Below are 21,408 nucleotides of genomic sequence, written 5' to 3' on the forward strand. Positions count from 1 at the left end.
CTAGTTAGTTCAATTAATAAAGTTTCTGATAGTTGAATAAGAGATTTGGGATTCAATTCTCACTTATACCAAAACTGATTGATGTCTTGTCTGATATAAAGATATAAATTAAAACTCTCTAAAATAAAACTAGGTTTTGCCATCTTGTAAAGCTACTATGCAGCTATTAAAGAGGTTGATTGTACTTAACATTTTAATTTATCTTATAAGTTAACAAAATCATCATTACAAGGATTCTTTATATATATATATATATATATATATTTCCCGTTAGCTTATTCAAAAGCAGTCAAAGTAACGTAAACAAATGAAGGAAATGGAGGATTAAGTAACCCCTATCTCAGTCTCAAAAAAAAAAAAGTAACCCCTATCTACTATCTTAACTAAGAAGGGTGAGGGACAATTATCTCTTTTGAAGATTGAAGGGCAAATGTATGTTTCAAGAAATTAAAGCAAAGGGTAAAAGAAGAAAGTGCTAATGACATTTTTCGCATAAATCTTTGACTTATACACTTCTTGCTAAAAAACCTTTGACTAATACAAAAAAAGGGCAAAAGAAGAAAGTGTTAATTTTGCATAAACCTTTGGCTTATACAAAAACTTGCTCAAAAAACCATACCGATTCCTATTAATTATCTTCTTCTTTTTTAAATGTAACTGCAAGAACTTTTTTTCTTTATTTATTAATTTCGTTTCTAAACGAAGTAGAAAACAATATGAGGTTTTTTATTATTATTATTTATTTTTTTAATAATTTGAAAGTTGGGAAGAGAAATTTGAATCTTGGATTCTACTTTAGAAATACTAAGATGTGCCAACTAGTTGAGTTATAAGATTTTTGAGAAGATAACAAAGTTAGATCAAATGAAAATTAGGAGATTCATCATCAATATGTCCTTCACTTGCGCATTTGCTATACATTCTTTACTTGTATTTACTATTTATTAACTTTTTATTGGATTAATATTTTAAAATTTCTACTACTGGATCATAATCTCTCATTCTTCTTAACACACACACTAAATTTCATGTTAGTTTGATGTTATAGCTTATGCACAATTCAATCCTTAAACTCTTTTTTTTTTTTTTTTTCTGCATAATTTTAAAATATAAAATAACCTTGAAAATTTAAATATTTGGTAGATGAGAGATAATGATTAATCTCTAATTATCTTCAAATTTTGCAAGTATGGAAGGTATAAGAAAAAAAAAACATATTCCAACCATAGATGTTTCAAAATGCACATCCAAGTAAAAAAAACTATTAAGTGGTGTAACTTTCTTAAAAGTTATTGTTGGTGTAATTTCCACATACATATAGGGCTAGATCAAGTTACACCAAATATAAATTTAAATAATGTTACACCACCTAATAAGTTTTTATTAATTTAATACTTTGAAAATTATATCATTGGATATATGTTTGCAGCTTTTGTGTCAATAAGATGTTATTTTTTATTTGATCTATAAACTCATCTTTTATGCATAATTTTAAAATACAAAGACTTGTTACATATGAGAGAGAGAGAGAGAGAGAGAGAGAGAGTTGTAAAGAAATGTTACACCACTTAATTTTTTTTTTTAATTGAATGTGAATTTTGACAAATTTACTATTGGATTAAATTTTTTATGCTTGCAAAATTTCAAAATAATTAAAAATTAATAATTATTTCATTGATCAGTTGTCCTTTTTTTTTTTCTTTTTTTTTTTTTTGTAAGAAGTTGTATTTCCTTTAAATCTTGTAAACCATTGGAAAAAAAAGTTACTCACTTTCTCATAGATCAAAGTGCACGTATCTTAAGCTATAAGTGCTTTCTAAATTTTTTTTGAAAAAAAGAAGAAGCTTTAAGTACCATATCCCATATCACTATTTATACTTAAGAAAAATATTATTCATTTTTCATATGAACATGTAATGTAAGTTCTAATTAACTTTGAATAAGAGAGTTTTTATTTTAATTTATTTTATTTAGAGAAACAAAAATACACACATAAGAGAAAGGAAAAATGGTTTTAACAAAAAAAAAAAAAAACCACAAAATCCTTTCAAAAGCTATGGTAAGTTTTAACTTTTAAAGGAGAGCAAGACAAATTATACTACACACAACACACTCTCTTAAGCAATATAAGAAAATGATAAAGTTTAGTTATAAAATTAGTTGTAACCTTAGGTTACAACCTTACTCAATAAAATAAACATTACCATATATTTTGAAAATCTAATCGTTGAATTGCATGTTCTTTATACTCGTAATACACATGTAAATTTTTTTGTCAATTAGATATTATTTACTGTATGATTTATAAGATTATATTTTATGTATAATTTTAAACTACAAAATTTACAATTTAATCAATTTATTAATGACTTAGCTATTGATCTTTAATTTTCTAGAAATTTTGCAAACATGGAGGATATAAGAAGAAGATGTAATCCAATGGTGGCTTTGTCAAAATTCATCTCCAATAAAAAGATATTTAGTAAGGTTGTAGCACAAAGCTATAACTAATTTTGCAGCTAAACTTTGTTTATAAAAAAAAAAAAAATCTATTCTTTTTATTAAAAATAACACATACACATGGAAAATAAAAAGTGTTTTGAACTGATTTTAAAAAACAATTATTATGAAGCGTACACTAAATATTCGTAACACCATTACACCAATTAAGGTTAGTCAAAAGTCATAAGAGCATTCTTATCAAGAATGCTAAATATTTTAGCATTTACTATTTGAAAATCCTACTTTATCAATTTTAACATACCACTTTACAATCCACCAAACATCAAAACTTCTATTATTTTACCACTTCATTTAAATATTCTTTTTTTATTCTTTCTTTAGGTTTTCTTTATTCTTTCTTTTTATGTTTTCAAATAACTACCATTAAACAAATATTAAACAATTTTTTTTTATAGTATTTATAGCATTTTGAAGCTGGATTGCAAAATAAATAAGATTTGAGAGTATTGATGGAGTATGCTTTTTAGTATTTATAGCATTTTGTATGTTAAATTTTAGCATTTATAGCATTTGCCCTTCTTGATAAGAATGCTCTAAGCTGTAGTGTTTAATATTGGTCAACCTATATGCCAAAACCCAAAAGATCCCATTTATAAAAGTCTTGGTCCTCTTGGATACTAGCCTCCTAGGATAAATTTAAAAGTATATAGACTAAAATGAAATACTTAGAGCATCCACATCAGTGGATGGAAATCTTGTATAATAGAAAAAACTACCATTTTTACACATTTTGTCTCAAAATTGCTCCATGTCAGTGCTTCCAAAATCTTGTATAATCATGTATATTTATCCATGAGCTACATAGCTCATGTATTTATTATTTTAATAATTTCAGTTCGCACCAATTTTTCTCTCTCTTCTCCGTGCACAACGACTTCAGCTCCTCATCATCTTCTCCTCAGATGCACACAAACACAAACACACCCACACACAAACACATCCACATAGACAAATCAATACACAAATACACCCACACACAAACAAACCCACACAGACAACCCACGCTACAGTTGCTTGATCGGTGCTTGACCGAGAGGGAGTGGGTCTTGTTGGAGATCGGTGTTCAGAGATCGGTGCTTGTTGGAGATCTAACCGATTAGTGCTTGCTGGAGATCTAATCGGGAATAGAGTTTGGTTTTGTTTGGAGATTAGGTTTTTTTTGGAGATTGGGTCTTATTTGAGAAGTGAAGCTGTCTATGGAGATCTGATCGGTATAGAGATGGAGATAAAGAGAGAGATGACCGATTGGTGCTTGCTGGAGATTTGACCGATCGGTGCTTGCTGGAGATCTGACCGGGTATAGAGATGAGTTTTGTTTGGAGATTGAGTCTTGTTTGAGGAGTAAAGCTGTGGAGATCTGACCGGTATAGAGATGAAGATAAAGAGAGAGATGAGTAGAGAGAGATAGCAACAAATCAGAAAAATGGGTAGAGAGAGTGAGAGAGAGGGAAAAAGCATATGTAAATAGGTAGTTGAGAGAAATAATAAAAAATTGAGAAGAATGAATATTTTATTAAAAAATCTTGTAAAATAGATAAACTGATGTTGAGATTTTGTAAAAATGGAGGTGTAAAATAAAAAAATAGGTTTTTAGTGTAAAAATAGATGTGTAAAATGGATGGACTGATGTGGATGCTCTTAGAAGGCCAAATGACCATTTCTTTTTTCTTTTTCTTTTTTGGTTTTTTTTTTTTTTTTTTTTTTTTTTGTCAAAGGATGAGTAATTAAACCTTTTAATATATATCTTTATATCAAAAAAAAAAAAAAAAACCTTTAATATATAAACCAACAGAACAGCAGAGGGAAAAACAAACACAAGCAGCGTAGCGGAAGAGAAGAGTCAAGAGACAGAATGGCGAAGATGAGTTTGACCGCTCCAATGTTCCTCTTGTTGCTCCTTTCCACACTAGGTTAGTACATAGATGAAAAGAAAGACAACATTTTTCAATGAATGATTACCTTCTTAATTCTTGTTATATGTAATTAGCTTTGTTTTTTAATATGTAAGTCTTATGGTATGGGATTAGATCTGAACATTCACGTTAAACATATGGGTTTTTGATCTAATATAGTTTTAAGAATGTCATTTCCAATAATGGGTTCATTTTTTTTCCCTCTTTTCTTGTTCAGTTTCTGCGAAGAAAGGCGATGTCACTGAGTTGCAAATTGGGATCAAGGTAAATTTTCTCATTTCGTTTTTGCTTTTGTTTTTCTGTTTTTGTTTTGGGTTTTTTGAATCGGACTCTTTATGTGAATTGAGGTTGTAACTGGAAATGACCTATATCAGACTTGCTTGTATTGGAATGTTGGGTTAGTGGTGAATTTGAAAATTAACAAAATGAAAATACGTACGTGTGTTGTCTACTAAAGTTCCTCTGTGTTGATTTGTGATGGCATATGTTAAGGTATCTCATTTATCCGATATAGACATCCTCCCTCTTAGACTGTGTAAGTCCACACGCTATGAGAAGGAGGATACATAAAAGATAATTATTGAAATATGTGAGAGTGAAGAATTCGCTAGACAGTAAATTTTTGATGGATAATAGGGTTGAATAATTGAATTGGTAAGCTTTCTACACCGGGTATGACCTTTATTTTTTGTAAGTTACATACATAGCTGGTCAATCTTGAACCCATGATCCCACTCTCCATCCTATTGTTATGGAAGTAGGATGCGCTAGGATTTTGACGGTTTTGATCGTTTGTTTGGATATTACGGAGAGGATAAGGACCCCTGTGAAAATTGGTTGATAACCATAGAACCTAGTAGTTTGTTGGAACTCTAATAGTTTGTTTGGTACTCCTTGTATACTTATATCGTAATATTCGCCTAAAGTTTCAATCTTCTTATATTTGTATTATTCCCATATGAATTGCCTGATATATGCCTAACTTTATTTTGCATCAAATCTAATATGGTCAGATGTCATCAATGAATTCTAGCTCAACTTGCACCTACTCTTCTTATAAGTTCTAGACGAAGCTTCAGGTCATGGGTTTCAGACTCATCTGGTGTCTATGTAACTTACCAATGATAAAAAAAAAAGAAGGTTGGACGTCATTCAAAAGTGAAGATTCTCTGTTATGATCAATGCCATTCAAGATTCATAGACACCCGATGAGTCTTAAACCCATGACCTGAAGCTCCACCTAGAGCTTACCAATAATAAAAAGGTTGGATGTCATTTAAAAACTGAAGATTCTCTGTCATGATCAATGCCATTCAAGACTCATATAAGAATTCATTGCTTTAACCTGTCTAGCATGTAAGTTACATTTACCAGGACTTCTTGGACCTTCGTTCGTCTTTAGAATGAATGATTTGACGGTTAACTCAATTTTGACATACTTATAAAAAATAAAATAAAAAACTCAATTTTGACATGGATTTGGGAATGACCATTGATACACCAAAAACGTGGCAAATCTCAGGAAGTCTTTTGTGTTCAACTGCTAGACACACTCCTACACCTGACACTATAATTTAAGTCTATGCACCAAGGTTTATATATGCATATTCCTAGTAAAATCTATTTATTCCTTTGGAATTTCTTAGAAAAGGATAGTTTCATACTTTCTCTATCATACTTTTTAAATATAATTATGAAAGAGAATTTGTGAGGCTTGAGCTTGACTTCTGCTGATCATGAATATCTTGTGAGTAGAATACATGGTTGGAACTGCTTTACCTATTTTGAATTTCATCTAGCACCATGCAATGGTACTGTCTACAGCACATTTATTTAAATATGTAGGAATGCCTGTGCAAAGTCCAAGAAACATCTGGTTAATAGTGGAAAAATTGTGGAAAATGAAACTAAAAGGTTTTGTGTGTCCCTTATGAAGAACATGTAGAACTTCTTTCTTTCTCCTCTTTAACAGAAAGGACTATAGGTTATTAATTAATTCATGCTAAGATGTTTATGGTTCTATTATATGAACTTGATACTTTTTTATTCCTCCATGCTACCAAAAGTGAAATTACTATCTTCTTCCAACTTCAACATCTGAACTAAGTTTGACATAACATTTAAAAAGTGAAAGTAGTGTATTGGATGAAACGAAAGGAAAACACTGTAGAAATTGATAGTAAGAAGAAATAGTGACCAACTTAAACTTGAATTGGTTTTACCATTATAGAATTACATGTGTAAAAGTGGTGTAGGTATAGGAGTAATTGATAGTTGGTGACCATGGTAAACCAAACCCACTGGTACAATGGTTAAGTTGATGGTGTTTGGTGAGGGAGCCTGCCTGGTCACGTGAATGGGAGGTTTGGCATTTGCAGGCTATATAGGGATAATTTGGAAAACATAATGAAAAAGGATATATAAAACTAGAAATGCTTTTATATGTATGTGTGTGTGTGTGTGTGTGTGTGTGTGTGTAACTGAACCATAAATTTTGGGACTAAGGCTTGGTTATTGTTATAAATATATCATTTGGATGTTCTGGATATGGATATGCAATTAGTTGCAATTAGATGACCACTTTGATATTATTCAGAATCACAGATCATTAATTACTATTTTCAATTTTAGCTCATGCATATGGGTAGGTGCTCATGCATGTATACATAAACAAAAGACATAAGTCCACTATATCTTTTACCAGTCTTCCTAATATGATTTTTTTCTGCTTACTAATTCTTAGCGTCATTTATTTTTGCAGTATAAGCCAGATTCTTGCGAATTTAAGTCTCACAAAGGCGATAGACTTAAAGTACACTATCGAGTAAGTTGCATTGCAGGTTTAGTTGCATGATTGATTACGTGATAATTGTTTCAATAGAAAATGATATTTTTTTGTTTATCAACATATCATTACATGAAAATCACAACATTTCATAACTTGGTCTATGTTATTTTTATTAAGGTTCAGAAATTCTAATTGCCACATTTGTTGAAAATGCTTCTGGTCTGGAAAACTTAATTATTATTAAGGAATTAGCAACTTGCTTGCTTACTGGACAGAAGTCATTTGATGAACTGATCTGGTTAAGAATTCACCTCAGTTATGTATTTAAAGAAGCATAAGCCTCTGTAACAGTTTGAATAAATGTAAAACCTCATCAAATTTTATAGCTGTTGTTATAAAGAAACAACTCTATTTCCTCATAGACAAGGAAATATTTCAGAACCAGGCAAGACAAGTGCATTAAGGGTATGCACAATTCAGTTTGATTGGTGTTGAGAGGTACCTTTACATCAAACCATTTTTTTCAATTTGAAGAATTCTCAAACCGACACCAACTAGAACTGAGTTTCTCCTTTCTAAGTTTCTCTCCTTTCCCCCTCAATTTTCATGGCAAATAAATAAAGCAAAGATAACCTAAAATAAATAGAAATTTGAAGATTGAAAGACATATCTAAACACAAACCGCGGTAGGCGGTCGTCCAATGGGATGATCAAGTTGAGGAAGGGTTTGCATTTGGTTGGAGTGAGTGGAATGGAAGGGTAGTAAATCTCTGCCTGAATAGAGCCAAAAGTAGTGAGAGGCTTGGGTTGATGAGCATGACAGCCATTGCCACCAACTTCACCATGCCATCAAATGAATTGCTTATTTGCATTGACTATTATAGTAGTTTAGATTAAGTTTTTGAATAATCAATTTCATAATTGAATATCGTATTGGATAATTTTGGTCAATTGCTTATTAGTAAGTACAAAATTTATGTTAGATTGCCTCTTAATTAATTAATTAATTAATTAATTTTTAAAAATAGTATGAATTTATTTATTTATTTATATAGAAGTATTGGTGTTGATTAAATTATTATTCTTGAATTAATTATGTTTAAGTTTCTCAAGAGAAAACCAGGGTCAAAGCAAGTACCACTTAGAAAACAATATTAATAATGCATTTAAGCTTTTTGTATTATATTTAAAGTTTGCACTGCAAAATCCTAATTACTAGAGATGATTGATCTCTCATTTATTGTTGACTTCCTGATTTTCTTTAGGTTTTCAGTAACATGGTCATAGTAATTCAGTACGAGTGATAATTTCTTCCCTTTCCTTGACATTGCTTGTATTGGAGGCCTAATTGCCTCATTTCTCACGTTGACTAAATTGTTCTTTTTTTTTTTTTTTTTGATAAGTAATAACTTTTATTGATATCAAAAATTGTTCCACACACACACACACACACACACACACACACACACACACATACATTTATATATATCCTTAATGTAATTTGGTACTGGTAGCAGTTAAATTTGTTCATGTCATTGATTGAAAATACAGGAAGGGTTGGATTTGTCCAGTGAATGAAAAGAACTATATTTCCTTGAATGTCACCAGAAATATTTATTTAAATACAACTTTTATGTATGCATAGATACATTCACATGTATACACACAAGATTAACTTTTTCTTGTTACAAGGTAAAATATTAGCTGAATTTATTTTAAATTGCTATATGGTTCAGTTGTAACTTGTAACTCTATAAGTGCATTATAGTTTCTACTTTTATTTTGCAGGGAACACTTACAGATGGAACTGTTTTTGACTCTAGTTTTGAAAGGGACTCTCCAATTGAGTTTGAGGTTGGGACTGGTCAAGTTATAAAAGGTATGTGGTGCATTAACAACCACGTACTGTTTAAGTACTGATTCTCCTTCAGTCATTGCAATTACCTAGGTCTAGCATTTGAATTGCTCATGCATGCGTGTGCATGAATATGAGTGTGATGAATGAAACATCAATAAAAATGATCTAGAGTGCAAAAATGGGCAACAAAACAGGGATTTGAATCCATACCCTATTCAGAGGGGAGAGAGAGCTGTATCACAAGGGTTGGTGGTAATGCTCATTATCATGGAATCTAATATTTGTTAAATCTATAAGTTACAATGAAGACAAATGATTTGCAAGCCCCTTGAAATCCGTTAAATGATATATGATGCATTATAAAGACCTTAATATGANTATTTTATTTTATTTTATTTAGAGAAACAAAAATACACACATAAGAGAAAGGAAAAATGGTTTTAACAAAAAAAAAAAAAAAAAAAACCACAAAATCGTTTCAAAAGATATGGTAAGTTTTAACTTGTAGGGACTCAATTTGGATTGACCCTGAGTTTGGATGGGTTTTCAGCCCAACAAGCCCAAACAATAAATTTATAGAGAGTGTGTTAAAGGTTTAGGCGCTGGCCGTCGTTCATCAAGCATGAACTTTTATTTATAAAAAGATACTTAGAGTTTCTATACAACCGGGAGGACGCTCCTCGGCCCATGGCCGAGGAAGCCTTTTTCTTCTCTTTTTTCCTCCTCCCTCCTTTTTTACTTTACTTGCTTTCCTTATATAGTCTTTATCTTCCTATCTCCTTATTCCATCTGTTGATCATTCATTTGCCTCTCTTCTTGCCGTCCGTCCCATCAGAGGCCTTATCAGTACTCGAGTGGTTCACTCTGATCAACGTTGCCCTGCTAAGGGGTTATATTCCCATTAATGCGGCCAGGGGGGTTAGGTGAATGCATTAAATGCGAGGGTGACAGCTTACTTTGGGTCTGGTCTTTCCCGAAAATCACCCTCGTCAGGCCGAGGATAAGGAGGTTCTCGGCGTGGATTGGGAAAAGAATCTTTCCCCAATTTAGCCTTGAATAGTCAGTGTTCCTCGGCATGGGCCTTGGGCCTGCTACCCGATGGGCCGAGGCTATCAGGCCCATGGGCCCCACATAACTTTTAAGGGAGAGTAAGATAAGTTATATTACACACAACATACTCTCTTAAGAAATATAAGAAAATGATAGAGTTTAGTTATAAAATTAGTTGTAACCTTAGGTTACAATCTTACTCAATAAAATAAACATTACCATATATTTTGAAAATCTAACCATTGAATTGCATGTTCTTTATACTCTTAATACACATATAAATTTTTTTGTCAATTAGATATTATTTACTATATGATTTATAAGATTATATTTTATGTATAATTTTAAACTACAAAACTTACAATTTAAACAATTTATTAATGACTTAGCTATTGATCTTTAATTTTCTAAAAATTTTGCAAACATGGAGGATATAAGAAGAAGATGTAATCCAATAGTGGTTTTGTCAAAATTCATCTCCAATAAAAGGATATTTAGTAAGGTTGTAGCACAAAGCTATAACTAATTTTGCAGCTAAACTTTGTTCATAAAAAAAAAAAAAAAAACTATTCTTTTTATTAAAAATAACACATACACATGGAAAATAAAAAGTGTTTTGAACTGATTTTAAAAAACAATTATTATGAAGCGTACACTAAATATTCGTAACACCATTACACCAATTAAGGTTAGTCAAAAGTCATAAGAGCATTCTTATCAAGAATGCTAAATATTTTAGCATTTACTATTTGAAAATCCTACTTTATCAATTTTAACATACCACTTTACAATCCACCAAACATCAAAATTTCTATTATTTTACCACTTCATTTAAATATTCTTTTTTTATTCTTTCTTTAGGTTTTCTTTATTCTTTCTTTTTATGTTTTCAAATAACTACCATTAAACAAATATTAAACAATTTTTTTTTTAGTATTTATAGCATTTTGTAGCTGGATTGCAAAATAAATAAGATTTGAGAGTATTGATGGAGTATGCTTTTTAGTATTTATAGCATTTTGTATGTTAAATTTTAGCATTTATAGCATTTGCCCTTCTTGATAAGAATGCTCTAAGCTGTAGTGTTTAATATTGGTCAACCTATATGCCAAAACCCAAAAGATCCCATTTATAAAAGTCTTGGTCCTCTTGGATACTAGCCTCCTAGGATAAATTTAAAAGTATATAGACTAAAATGAAATACTTAGAGCATCCACATCAGTGGATGGAAAATCTTGTATAATAGAAAAAACTACCATTTTTACACATTTTGTCTCAAAATTGCTCCACATCAGTGCTTCCAAAATCTTGTATAATCATGTATATTTATCCATGAGCTACATAGCTCATGTATTTATTATTTTAATAATTTCAGTTCACACCAATTTTTCTCTCTCTTCTCCGTGCACAACGACTTCAACTCCTCATCATCTTCTCCTCAGATGCACACAAACACAAACACACCCACACACAAACACATCCACATAAACAAATCAATACACAAACACATCCACATAAACAAATCAATACACAAACACACCCACACACAAACAAACCCACACAGACAAACTCACGCTACAGTTGCTTGATCGGTGCTTGACCGAGAGGGAGTGGGTCTTGTTGGAGATCGGTGTTCAGAGATCGGTGCTTGCTGGAGATCTAACCGATCAGTGCTTGCTGGAGATCTAACCGGGTATAGAGTTTGGTTTTGTTTAGAGATTAGGTTTTTTTTGGAGATTGGGTCTTGTTTGAGAAGTGAAGTTGTCTATGGAGATTTGACCGGTATAGAAATGGAGATAAAGAGAGAGATGACCGATCGGTGCTTGCTGGAGATCTGACTAGGTATAGAGATGAGTTTTGTTTGGAGATTGGGTCTTGTTTGAGGAGTAAAGCTGTGGAGATCTGACCGGTATAGAGATGGAGATAAAGAGAGAGATGAGTAGAGAGAGATAGCAACAAATCAGAAAAATGGGTAGAGAGAGAGAGGGAGAGAGCGTATGTAAATAGGTAGTTGAGAGGAATAATAAAAAAATTGAGAAGAATGAATATTTTATTAAAAAATCTTGTAAAATAGATAAACTGATGTTGAGATTTTGTAAAAATAGAGGTGTAAAATAGAAAAAGTAAGTTTTTAGTGTAAAAATAGATGTGTAAAATGGATGGACTGATATGGATGCTCTTGGAAGGCCAAATGACCATTTCCTTTTTCTTTTTCTTTTTCTTTCTTTTTTTTTTATTTTTATTTTTTTTTTGTCAAAGGATGAGTAATTAAACCTTTTAATATATATCTTTATCTAAAAAAAAAAAAAAATTTTTTTTTTTTTTTTTTTTTTTTTTGTCAAAGGATGAGTAATTAAACCTTTTAATATATATCTTTATATCAAAAAAAAAAAAAAAAACCTTTTAATATATAAACCAACAGAACAGCAGAGGGAAAAACAAACACAAAGCAGCGTAGCGGAAGAGAAGAGTCAAGAGACAGAATGGCGAAGATGAGTTTGACCGCTCCAATGTTCCTCTTGTTGCTCCTTTCCACACTAGGTTAGTACATAGATGAAAAGAAAGACAACATTTTTCAATGAATGATTACCTTCTTAATTCTTGTTATATGTAATTAGCTTTTGTTTTTAATATGTAAGTCTTATGGTATGGGATTAGATCTGAACATTCACGTTAAACATATGGGTTTTTGATCTAATATAGTTTTAAGAATGTCATTTCCAATAATGGGTTCATTTTTTTTTCCCTCTTTTCTTGTTCAGTTTCTGCGAAGAAAGGCGATGTCACTGAGTTGCAAATTGGGATCAAGGTAAATTTTCTCATTTCGTTTTTGCTTTTGTTTTTCTGTTTTTGTTTTGGGTTTTTTGAATCGGACTCTTTATGTGAATTGAGGTTGTAACTGGAAATGACCTATATCAGACTTGCTTGTATTGGAATGTTGGGTTAGTGGTGAATTTGAAAAATTAACAAAATGAAAATACGTACGTGTGTTGTCTACTAAAGTTCCTCTGTGTTGATTTGTGATGGCATATGTTAAGGTATCTCATTTATCCGATATAGACATCCTCCCTCTTAGACTGTGTAAGTCCACACGCTATGAGAAGGAGGATACATAAAAGATAATTATTGAAATATGTGAGAGTGAAGAATTCGCTAGACAGTAAATTTTTGATGGATAATAGGGTTGAATAATTGAATTGGTAAGCTTTCTACACCGGGTATGACCTTTATTTTTTGTAAGTTACATACATAGCTGGTCAATCTTGAACCCATGATCCCACTCTCCATCCTATTGTTATGGAAGTAGGATGCGCTAGGATTTTGACGGTTTTGATCGTTTGTTTGGATATTACGGAGAGGATAAGGACCCCTGTGAAAATTGGTTGATAACCATAGAACCTAGTAGTTTGTTGGAACTCTAATAGTTTGTTTGGTACTCCTTGTATACTTATATCGTAATATTCGCCTAAAGTTTCAATCTTCTTATATTTGTATTATTCCCATATGAATTGCCTGATATATGCCTAACTTTATTTTGCATCAAATCTAATATGGTCAGATGTCATCAATGAATTCTAGCTCAACTTGCACCTACTCTTCTTATAAGTTCTAGACGAAGCTTCAGGTCATGGGTTTCAGACTCATCTGGTGTCTATGTAACTTACCAAAAAAAAAAAAAAAAAAAAAGGTTGGACGTCATTCAAAAAGTGAAGATTCTCTGTTATGATCAATGCCATTCAAGATTCATAGACACCCGATGAGTCTTAAACCCATGACCTGAAGCTCCACCTAGAGCTTACCAATAATAAAAAGGTTGGATGTCATTTAAAAACTGAAGATTCTCTGTCATGATCAATGCCATTCAAGACTCATATAAGAATTCATTGCTTTAACCTGTCTAGCATGTAAGTTACATTTACCAGGACTTCTTGGACCTTCGTTCGTCTTTAGAATGAATGATTTGACGGTTAACTCAATTTTGACATACTTATAAAAAATAAAATAAAAAACTCAATTTTGACATGGATTTGGGAATGACCATTGATACACCAAAAACGTGGCAAATCTCAGGAAGTCTTTTGTGTTCAACTGCTAGACACACTCCTACACCTGACACTATAATTTAAGTCTATGCACCAAGGTTTATATATGCATATTCCTAGTAAAATCTATTTATTCCTTTGGAATTTCTTAGAAAAGGATAGTTTCATACTTTCTCTATCATACTTTTTAAATATAATTATGAAAGAGAATTTGTGAGGCTTGAGCTTGACTTCTGCTGATCATGAATATCTTGTGAGTAGAATACATGGTTGGAACTGCTTTACCTATTTTGAATTTCATCTAGCACCATGCAATGGTACTGTCTACAGCACATTTATTTAAATATGTAGGAATGCCTGTGCAAAGTCCAAGAAACATCTGGTTAATAGTGGAAAAATTGTGGAAAATGAAACTAAAAGGTTTTGTGTGTCCCTTTATGAAGAACATGTACAACTTCTTTCTTTCTCCTCTTTAACAGAAAGGACTATAGGTTATTAATTAATTCATGCTAAGATGTTTATGGTTCTATTATATGAACTTGATACTTTTTTATTCCTCCATGCTACCAAAAGTGAAATTACTATCTTCTTCCAACTTCAACATCTGAACTAAGTTTGACATAACATTTAAAAAGTGAAAGTAGTGTATTGGATGAAACGAAAGGAAAACACTGTAGAAATTGATAGTAAGAAGAAATAGTGACCAACTTAAACTTGAATTGGTTTTACCATTATAGAATTACATGTGTAAAAGTGGTGTAGGTATAGGAGTAATTGATAGTTGGTGACCATGGTAAACCAAACCCACTGGTACAATGGTTAAGTTGATGGTGTTTGGTGAGGGAGCCTGCCTGGTCACGTGAATGGGAGGTTTGGCATTTGCAGGCTATATAGGGATAATTTGGAAAACATAATGAAAAAGGATATATAAAAACTAGAAATGCTTTTATATGTATGTGTGTGTGTGTGTGTGTGTATAACTGAACCATAAATTTTGGGACTAAGGCTTGGTTATTGTTATAAATATATCATTTGGATGTTCTGGATATGGATATGCAATTAGTTGCAATTAGATGACCACTTTGATATTATTCAGAATCACAAATCATTAATTACTATTTTCAATTTTAGCTCATGCATATGGGTAGGTGCTCATGCATGTATACATAAACAAAAGACATAAGTCCACTATATCTTTTACCAGTCTTCCTAATATGATTTTTTTCTGCTTACTAATTCTTAGCGTCATTTATTTTTGCAGTATAAGCCAGATTCTTGCGAATTTAAGTCTCACAAAGGCGATAGACTTAAAGTACACTATCGAGTAAGTTGCATTGCAGGTTTAGTTGCATGATTGATTACGTGATAATTGTTTCAATAGAAAATGATATTTTTTTGTTTATCAACATATCATTACATGAAAATCACAACATTTCATAACTTGGTCTATGTTATTTTTATTAAGGTTCAGAAATTCTAATTGCCACATTTGTTGAAAATGCTTCTGGTCTGGAAAACTTAATTATTATTAAGGAATTAGCAACTTGCTTGCTCACTGGACAGAAGTCATTTGATGAACTGATCTGGTTAAGAATTCACCTCAGTTATGTATTTAAAGAAGCATAAGCCTCTGTAACAGTTTGAATAAATGTAAAACCTCATCAAATTTTATAGCTGTTGTTATAAAGAAACAACTCTATTTCCTCATAGACAAGGAAATATTTCAGAACCAGGCAAGACAAGTGCATTAAGGGTATGCACAATTCAGTTTGATTGGTGTTGAGAGGTACCTTTACATCAAACCATTTTTTTCAATTTGAAGAATTCTCAAACCGACACCAACTAGAACTGAGTTTCTCCTTTCTAAGTTTCTCTCCTTTCCCCCTCAATTTTCATGGCAAATAAATAAAGCAAAGATAACCTAAAATAAATAGAAATTTGAAGATTGAAAGACATATCTAAACACAAACCGCGGTAGGCGGTCGTCCAATGGGATGATCAAGTTGAGGAAGGGTTTGCATTTGGTTGGAGTGAGTGGAATGGAAGGGTAGTAAATCTCTGCCTGAATAGAGCCAAAAGTAGTGAGAGGCTTGGGTTGATGAGCATGACAGCCATTGCCACCAACTTCACCATGCCATCAAATGAATTGCTTATTTGCATTGACTATTATAGTAGTTTAGATTAAGTTTTTGAATAATCAATTTCATAATTGAATATCGTATTGGATAATTTTGGTCAATTGCTTATTAGTAAGTACAAAATTTATGTTAGATTGCCTCTTAATTAATTAATTTTTAAAAAATAGTATGAATTTATTTATTTATTTATATAGAAGTATTGGTGTTGATTAGATTATTATTCTTGAATTAATTATGTTTAAGTTTCTCAAGAGAAAACCAGGGTCAAAGCAAGTACCACTTAGAAAACAATATTAATAATGCATTTAAGCTTTTTGTATTATATTTAAAGTTTGCACTGCAAAATCCTAATTACTAGAGATGATTGATCTCTCATTTATTGTTGACTTCCTGATTTTCTTTAGGTTTTCAGTAACATGGTCATAGTAATTCAGTACGAGTGATAATTTCTTCCCTTTCCTTGACATTGCTTGTATTGGAGGCCTAATTGCCTCATTTCTCATGTTGACTAAATTGTTCTTTTTTTTTTTTTTTTTTTTTTTTACACACACACACACACACACACACACACATACATTTATATATATCCTTAATGTAATTTGGTACTGGTAGCAGTTAAATTTGTTCATGTCATTGATTGAAAATACAGGAAGGGTTGGATTTGTCCAGTGAATGAAAAGAACTATATTTCCTTGAATGTCACCAGAAATATTTATTTAAATACAACTTTTATGTATGCATAGATACATTCACATGTATACACACAAGATTAACTTTTTCTTGTTACAAGGTAAAATATTAGCTGAATTTATTTTAAATTGCTATATGGTTCAATTTTAAATTGCTATATGGTTCAGTTGTAACTTGTAACTCTATAAGTGCATTATAGTTTCTACTTTTATTTTGCAGGGAACACTTACAGATGGAACTGTTTTTGACTCTAGTTTTGAAAGGGACTCTCCAATTGAGTTTGAGGTTGGGACTGGTCAAGTTATAAAAGGTATGTGGTGCATTAACAACCACGTACTGTTTAAGTACTGATTCTCCTTCAGTCATTGCAATTACCTAGGTCTAGCATTTGAATTGCTCATGCATGCGTGTGCATGAATATGAGTGTGATGAATGAAACATCAATAAAAATGATCTAGAGTGCAAAAATGGGCAACAAAACAGGGATTTGAATCCATACCCTATTCAGAGGGGAGAGAGAGCTGTATCACAAGGGTTGGTGGTAATGCTCATTATCATGGAATCTAATATTTGTTAAATCTATAAGTTACAATGAAGACAAATGATTTGCAAGCCCCTTGAAATCCGTTAAATGATATTTGATGCATTATAAAGACCTTAATATGAGAGAGAGAGAGAGAGAGAGAGAGAGAGAGAGAGAGAGAGTCCAAAGGTTTACATTTTGTAATAATTAGCTTTTGTGGCATGGCTCTTAGAGAGAGAGTCCAAAGGTTTACATTTTGTAATAATTAGCTTTTGTGGCAATTGCCAAGAGCCATGTAGCTCAATTGACACCATAGAGTATTTCCAGCAAAGACATTTAGGGTTCAAATCCCCACACCCCTATCATAACTATTAATGAAAAAAAAAAAAAAGCTTGGTGGCAATTGCTTTATATCTAAGTTCAGCAGACTTTGAGCTGTGTGCTACTTGGATCTTACTTAATGGAATTTCAATGTACACATGGCTTAGCTTAAGGTTCCTTTTCTTTTCAATTATAGTGGTTCAAAACTAGAAGCAGTCTTTCGTTTATAATGAGGCCCATCTTTGTATCTACACTTGGCTCATCATGGTGAATGTTGGACTGCTGCTAGATATTTTGCATGGAGGTTTCTAATGGCTGAAAAACCTCTTCTTTCAGGGTGGGATCAAGGGTTGTTGGGAATGTGTGTAGGTGAAAAGAGGAAGTTGAAAATACCTTCAAAACTTGGTTATGGGGACCAGGGTTCTCCACCAACCATCCCAGGTAACATTTTCTCTCATTTCGTATTATAATCTAAACATATTGCTACTCAATATAATTAAAATTAATGTTTAACAGTGTCAAGATTGAGTGCTGATATAGTAGAGATATCTTTCACACCGTCCCCATGAGGGTACCCTGGTTATGGGCTCATTGGCCTAGGATGGACATAAACTTGGACTTGGAGGTCCTAGGTTTAATCCACCGCACTATCGTTCTATGACATTTCCGGGGTGTCTCATGGGAATAGCTAGGGTTGTCTATGATATATTTAAAAAATTACTAATAAATAAAATAAGATGCCATGGAATTTCAATTGAGCAACAATTATATATATGCATGGACACACATATATGAACTAATTTTTCTTTCTAAGTTTCAAACTTGAGTTGACAAATTTCTGCCATGTATTTGACAGGCATTAAATTTTTATAACTAATTTTACCATTTTTTAAATGTAGGATCGTACTTCTAATTAAGAAAAATCCTAATGGTTAAACATTTAACGATAACCTCTCTGCTTATAGAAAGGCAATACAAGAAAGAAAACACTTTGCACATGATAACAAAAGTTATCATTATTATTTTTTTGTTTCATTAACGTGTGCATGTGGGAAGGTTTAATTCATGTTTACAAGAGAAAGAACATAAATTTAGTAGCTATCAAAAAGAAAAGTACTATCTTTTCTTGGAAAGACACTTGTAGAAAACTTTAGTTCTTTACTCTTTTCATCTACCTTTGATACTTCATAAGAATTTCTTGGAGAAAGACAAGGAATATGTTTCAGCAAAAGTTTGCTCTCCTTCCACAGCAGCTCTTTTCTCTCTTTACTTTCTTGTTTCCTCTAATTTTTTTTTCTTCTCAATTACGGCAGTACTTTTTCTTTAGGAAGCTAAGAGAGTTTTTGGATTTGACTTAGCCTCCAAAGCTCTACTCACAGTACATGTCAATATTAGCATAATTAAGTAAAAGACAATAAAAAGTTGAATTTGTATAGTTGCTTGTCATGTTTGTCTCTTATGTGAAACTATACGTGTTATACATCATTGTTCAATATGGGTTAATTTGTATTTGTTTGAAAATTACAGGTGGTGCAACACTGATATTTGAAACAGAGCTAGTTGCAGTGAATGGAAAACCATCAAGCGATGAGAAAACAAATGATGATGAGCTGTAGGCGGAAGAATTGTTTATTAGCAGTTTCGGTGTACCTGATATCTTAATTTTGTGCCACCAGATTGTCTTTTCCATCAGACTATGATTTTGAATGTTAAATGACTAGATGGTCTATTTATCTTGAAATGGAAGAATTTCTATGCAAGCCATTTTTTTTTTCTTATTTCTTAGTTTGGATAACAAGTATTCATGCTTCAACTGTGATCAGTGTCTGCCTAAACTAGGCTCCATATATAAGAACATTTTGAGATTTATCTGGAAGCATAAGTCTCCTCACTATAGTGGGAGTTTTTGGTTATCAACATGGAGTGATTTAGAGATGAGTGTTAATGCCTAGTTGTCTACCATCGACTTCTATTGTAAAACTTAGGTATATTTCTTCAGTTGTTGAACCTTAGGTCATTCACTTAAGTTCAATCATATGTGCTACATTGATCAATGTAACCACACGGTTGAATTTAACTTTCAAAGGCCAAGCCTGTATTGATGTTGAATGATGCCAACCAACTGACCTTGGTTAACAGGAGACTAGTTCTATCGACTGCTGTTCTGGGAATTAAGAGGCTAATTTGGAACTTCTCACTAAATTTAACATGGCATTTTGTAATTGGCTAAACGAATTTTTGCCTCCTACAATTGCACTTTCTCCTACTCAAAAATGATTTATAAATTTATAATATATATATATATATATAAATAAATATAAAACTCAAGTAGTCGACTTAGGGTGAGGCCAAATGGAACATTTATATCCCAGGAGTTGCAGCTATTTAGCACAGACATTGTTTATCGAGTGTATGCTTCTAGTTCCAGAGGATTTACTAGAGGTATGGCAACCTTGTTTTAATGAGGTAAAAACTTGTAATTTCATGCTTTCTTTTTTAATATTGTTACATATTTTTATTTTACTATAATACATCTAACAGTAACAGCTTTTCTTACGGACCTCTATCATATCAATTAACAAGTTGTTACTACTATAACGAATACCTACAAATGCAATTTTATATCTTTGAAAATTTTACACATGAAAATATTGTAATTTTTGTTTTTTTGGCAATGGTTAGAAATTAGGAGTGTAAGATGTTGAATGATGCCAACCAACTGACCTTGGTTAACAGGAGACTAGTTCTATCGACTGCTGTTCTGGGAATTAAGAGGCTAATTTGGAACTTCTCACTAAATTTAACATGGCATTTTGTAATTGGCTAAACGAATTTTTGCCTCCTACAATTGCACTTTCTCCTACTCAAAAATGATTTATAAATTTATAATATATATATATATATATAAATAAATATAAAACTCAAGTAGTCGACTTAGGGTGAGGCCAAATGGAACATTTATATCCCAGGAGTTGCAGCTATTTAGCACAGACATTGTTTATCGAGTGTATGCTTCTAGTTCCAGAGGATTTACTAGAGGTATGGCAACCTTGTTTTAATGAGGTAAAAACTTGTAATTTCATGCTTTCTTTTTTAATATTGTTACATATTTTTATTTTACTATAATACATCTAACGGTAACAGCTTTTCTTACGGACCTCTATCATATCAATTAACAAGTTGTTACTACTATAACGAATACCTACAAATGCAATTTTATATCTTTGAAAATTTTACACATGAAAATATTGTAATTTTTGTTTTTTTGGCAATGGTTAGAAATTAGGAGTGTACCAATTCATGTCTTATATATCTTGGATCTACTTTGGAATTTGAGGTTAGGATTTTATTCAAAGAAATTAAAATAATGGCATAATAACCTATTGTGTTATGGGTAAGTATTTCCAATATCAAAGAGGTCCTTGGACGACTAGGCTCTTTAATCAATAACCAATTGGAAAGATAAAAAGCTTTCATTCAATAATGTACAACCCCATACTAAGAAATAATATACATCCAAATATATCAAATTAGAATTGTCAAAAAATTTATAAGATTCAT

At 31.7% G+C, this 21,408-nt stretch overlaps 2 protein-coding genes across 2 annotated transcripts; both read left to right on the forward strand.

The window, feature by feature from the left end:
- Positions 1-4,339: 4,339 nt before the first annotated feature.
- LOC136065527 (peptidyl-prolyl cis-trans isomerase FKBP15-1-like) lies at positions 4,340-9,159 on the forward strand. Its single transcript, XM_065768840.1, has 4 exons — positions 4,340-4,433; positions 4,654-4,700; positions 7,198-7,260; positions 9,013-9,159. The coding sequence occupies exons 1-4, from the start codon at positions 4,376-4,378 to the stop codon at positions 9,142-9,144; spliced, it is 300 nt and encodes a 99-aa protein (XP_065624912.1). The 5' UTR covers positions 4,340-4,375; the 3' UTR covers positions 9,145-9,159.
- A 3,378-nt stretch (positions 9,160-12,537) lies between these two features.
- On the forward strand, positions 12,538-19,625 carry LOC112024484 (peptidyl-prolyl cis-trans isomerase FKBP15-1). The gene is made up of 6 exons (XM_024057109.2): positions 12,538-12,673; positions 12,895-12,941; positions 15,437-15,499; positions 17,223-17,313; positions 18,184-18,288; positions 19,375-19,625. The coding sequence occupies exons 1-6, from the start codon at positions 12,616-12,618 to the stop codon at positions 19,461-19,463; spliced, it is 453 nt and encodes a 150-aa protein (XP_023912877.1). The 5' UTR covers positions 12,538-12,615; the 3' UTR covers positions 19,464-19,625.
- The last annotated feature ends 1,783 nt before the right edge of the window (positions 19,626-21,408 follow it).

This window comes from Quercus suber, unplaced genomic scaffold, assembly GCF_002906115.3.
Source record: "Quercus suber isolate HL8 unplaced genomic scaffold, Cork oak 2.0 scaffold_1004, whole genome shotgun sequence".
NCBI classification, from domain to species: Eukaryota; Viridiplantae; Streptophyta; class Magnoliopsida; order Fagales; family Fagaceae; genus Quercus; species Quercus suber.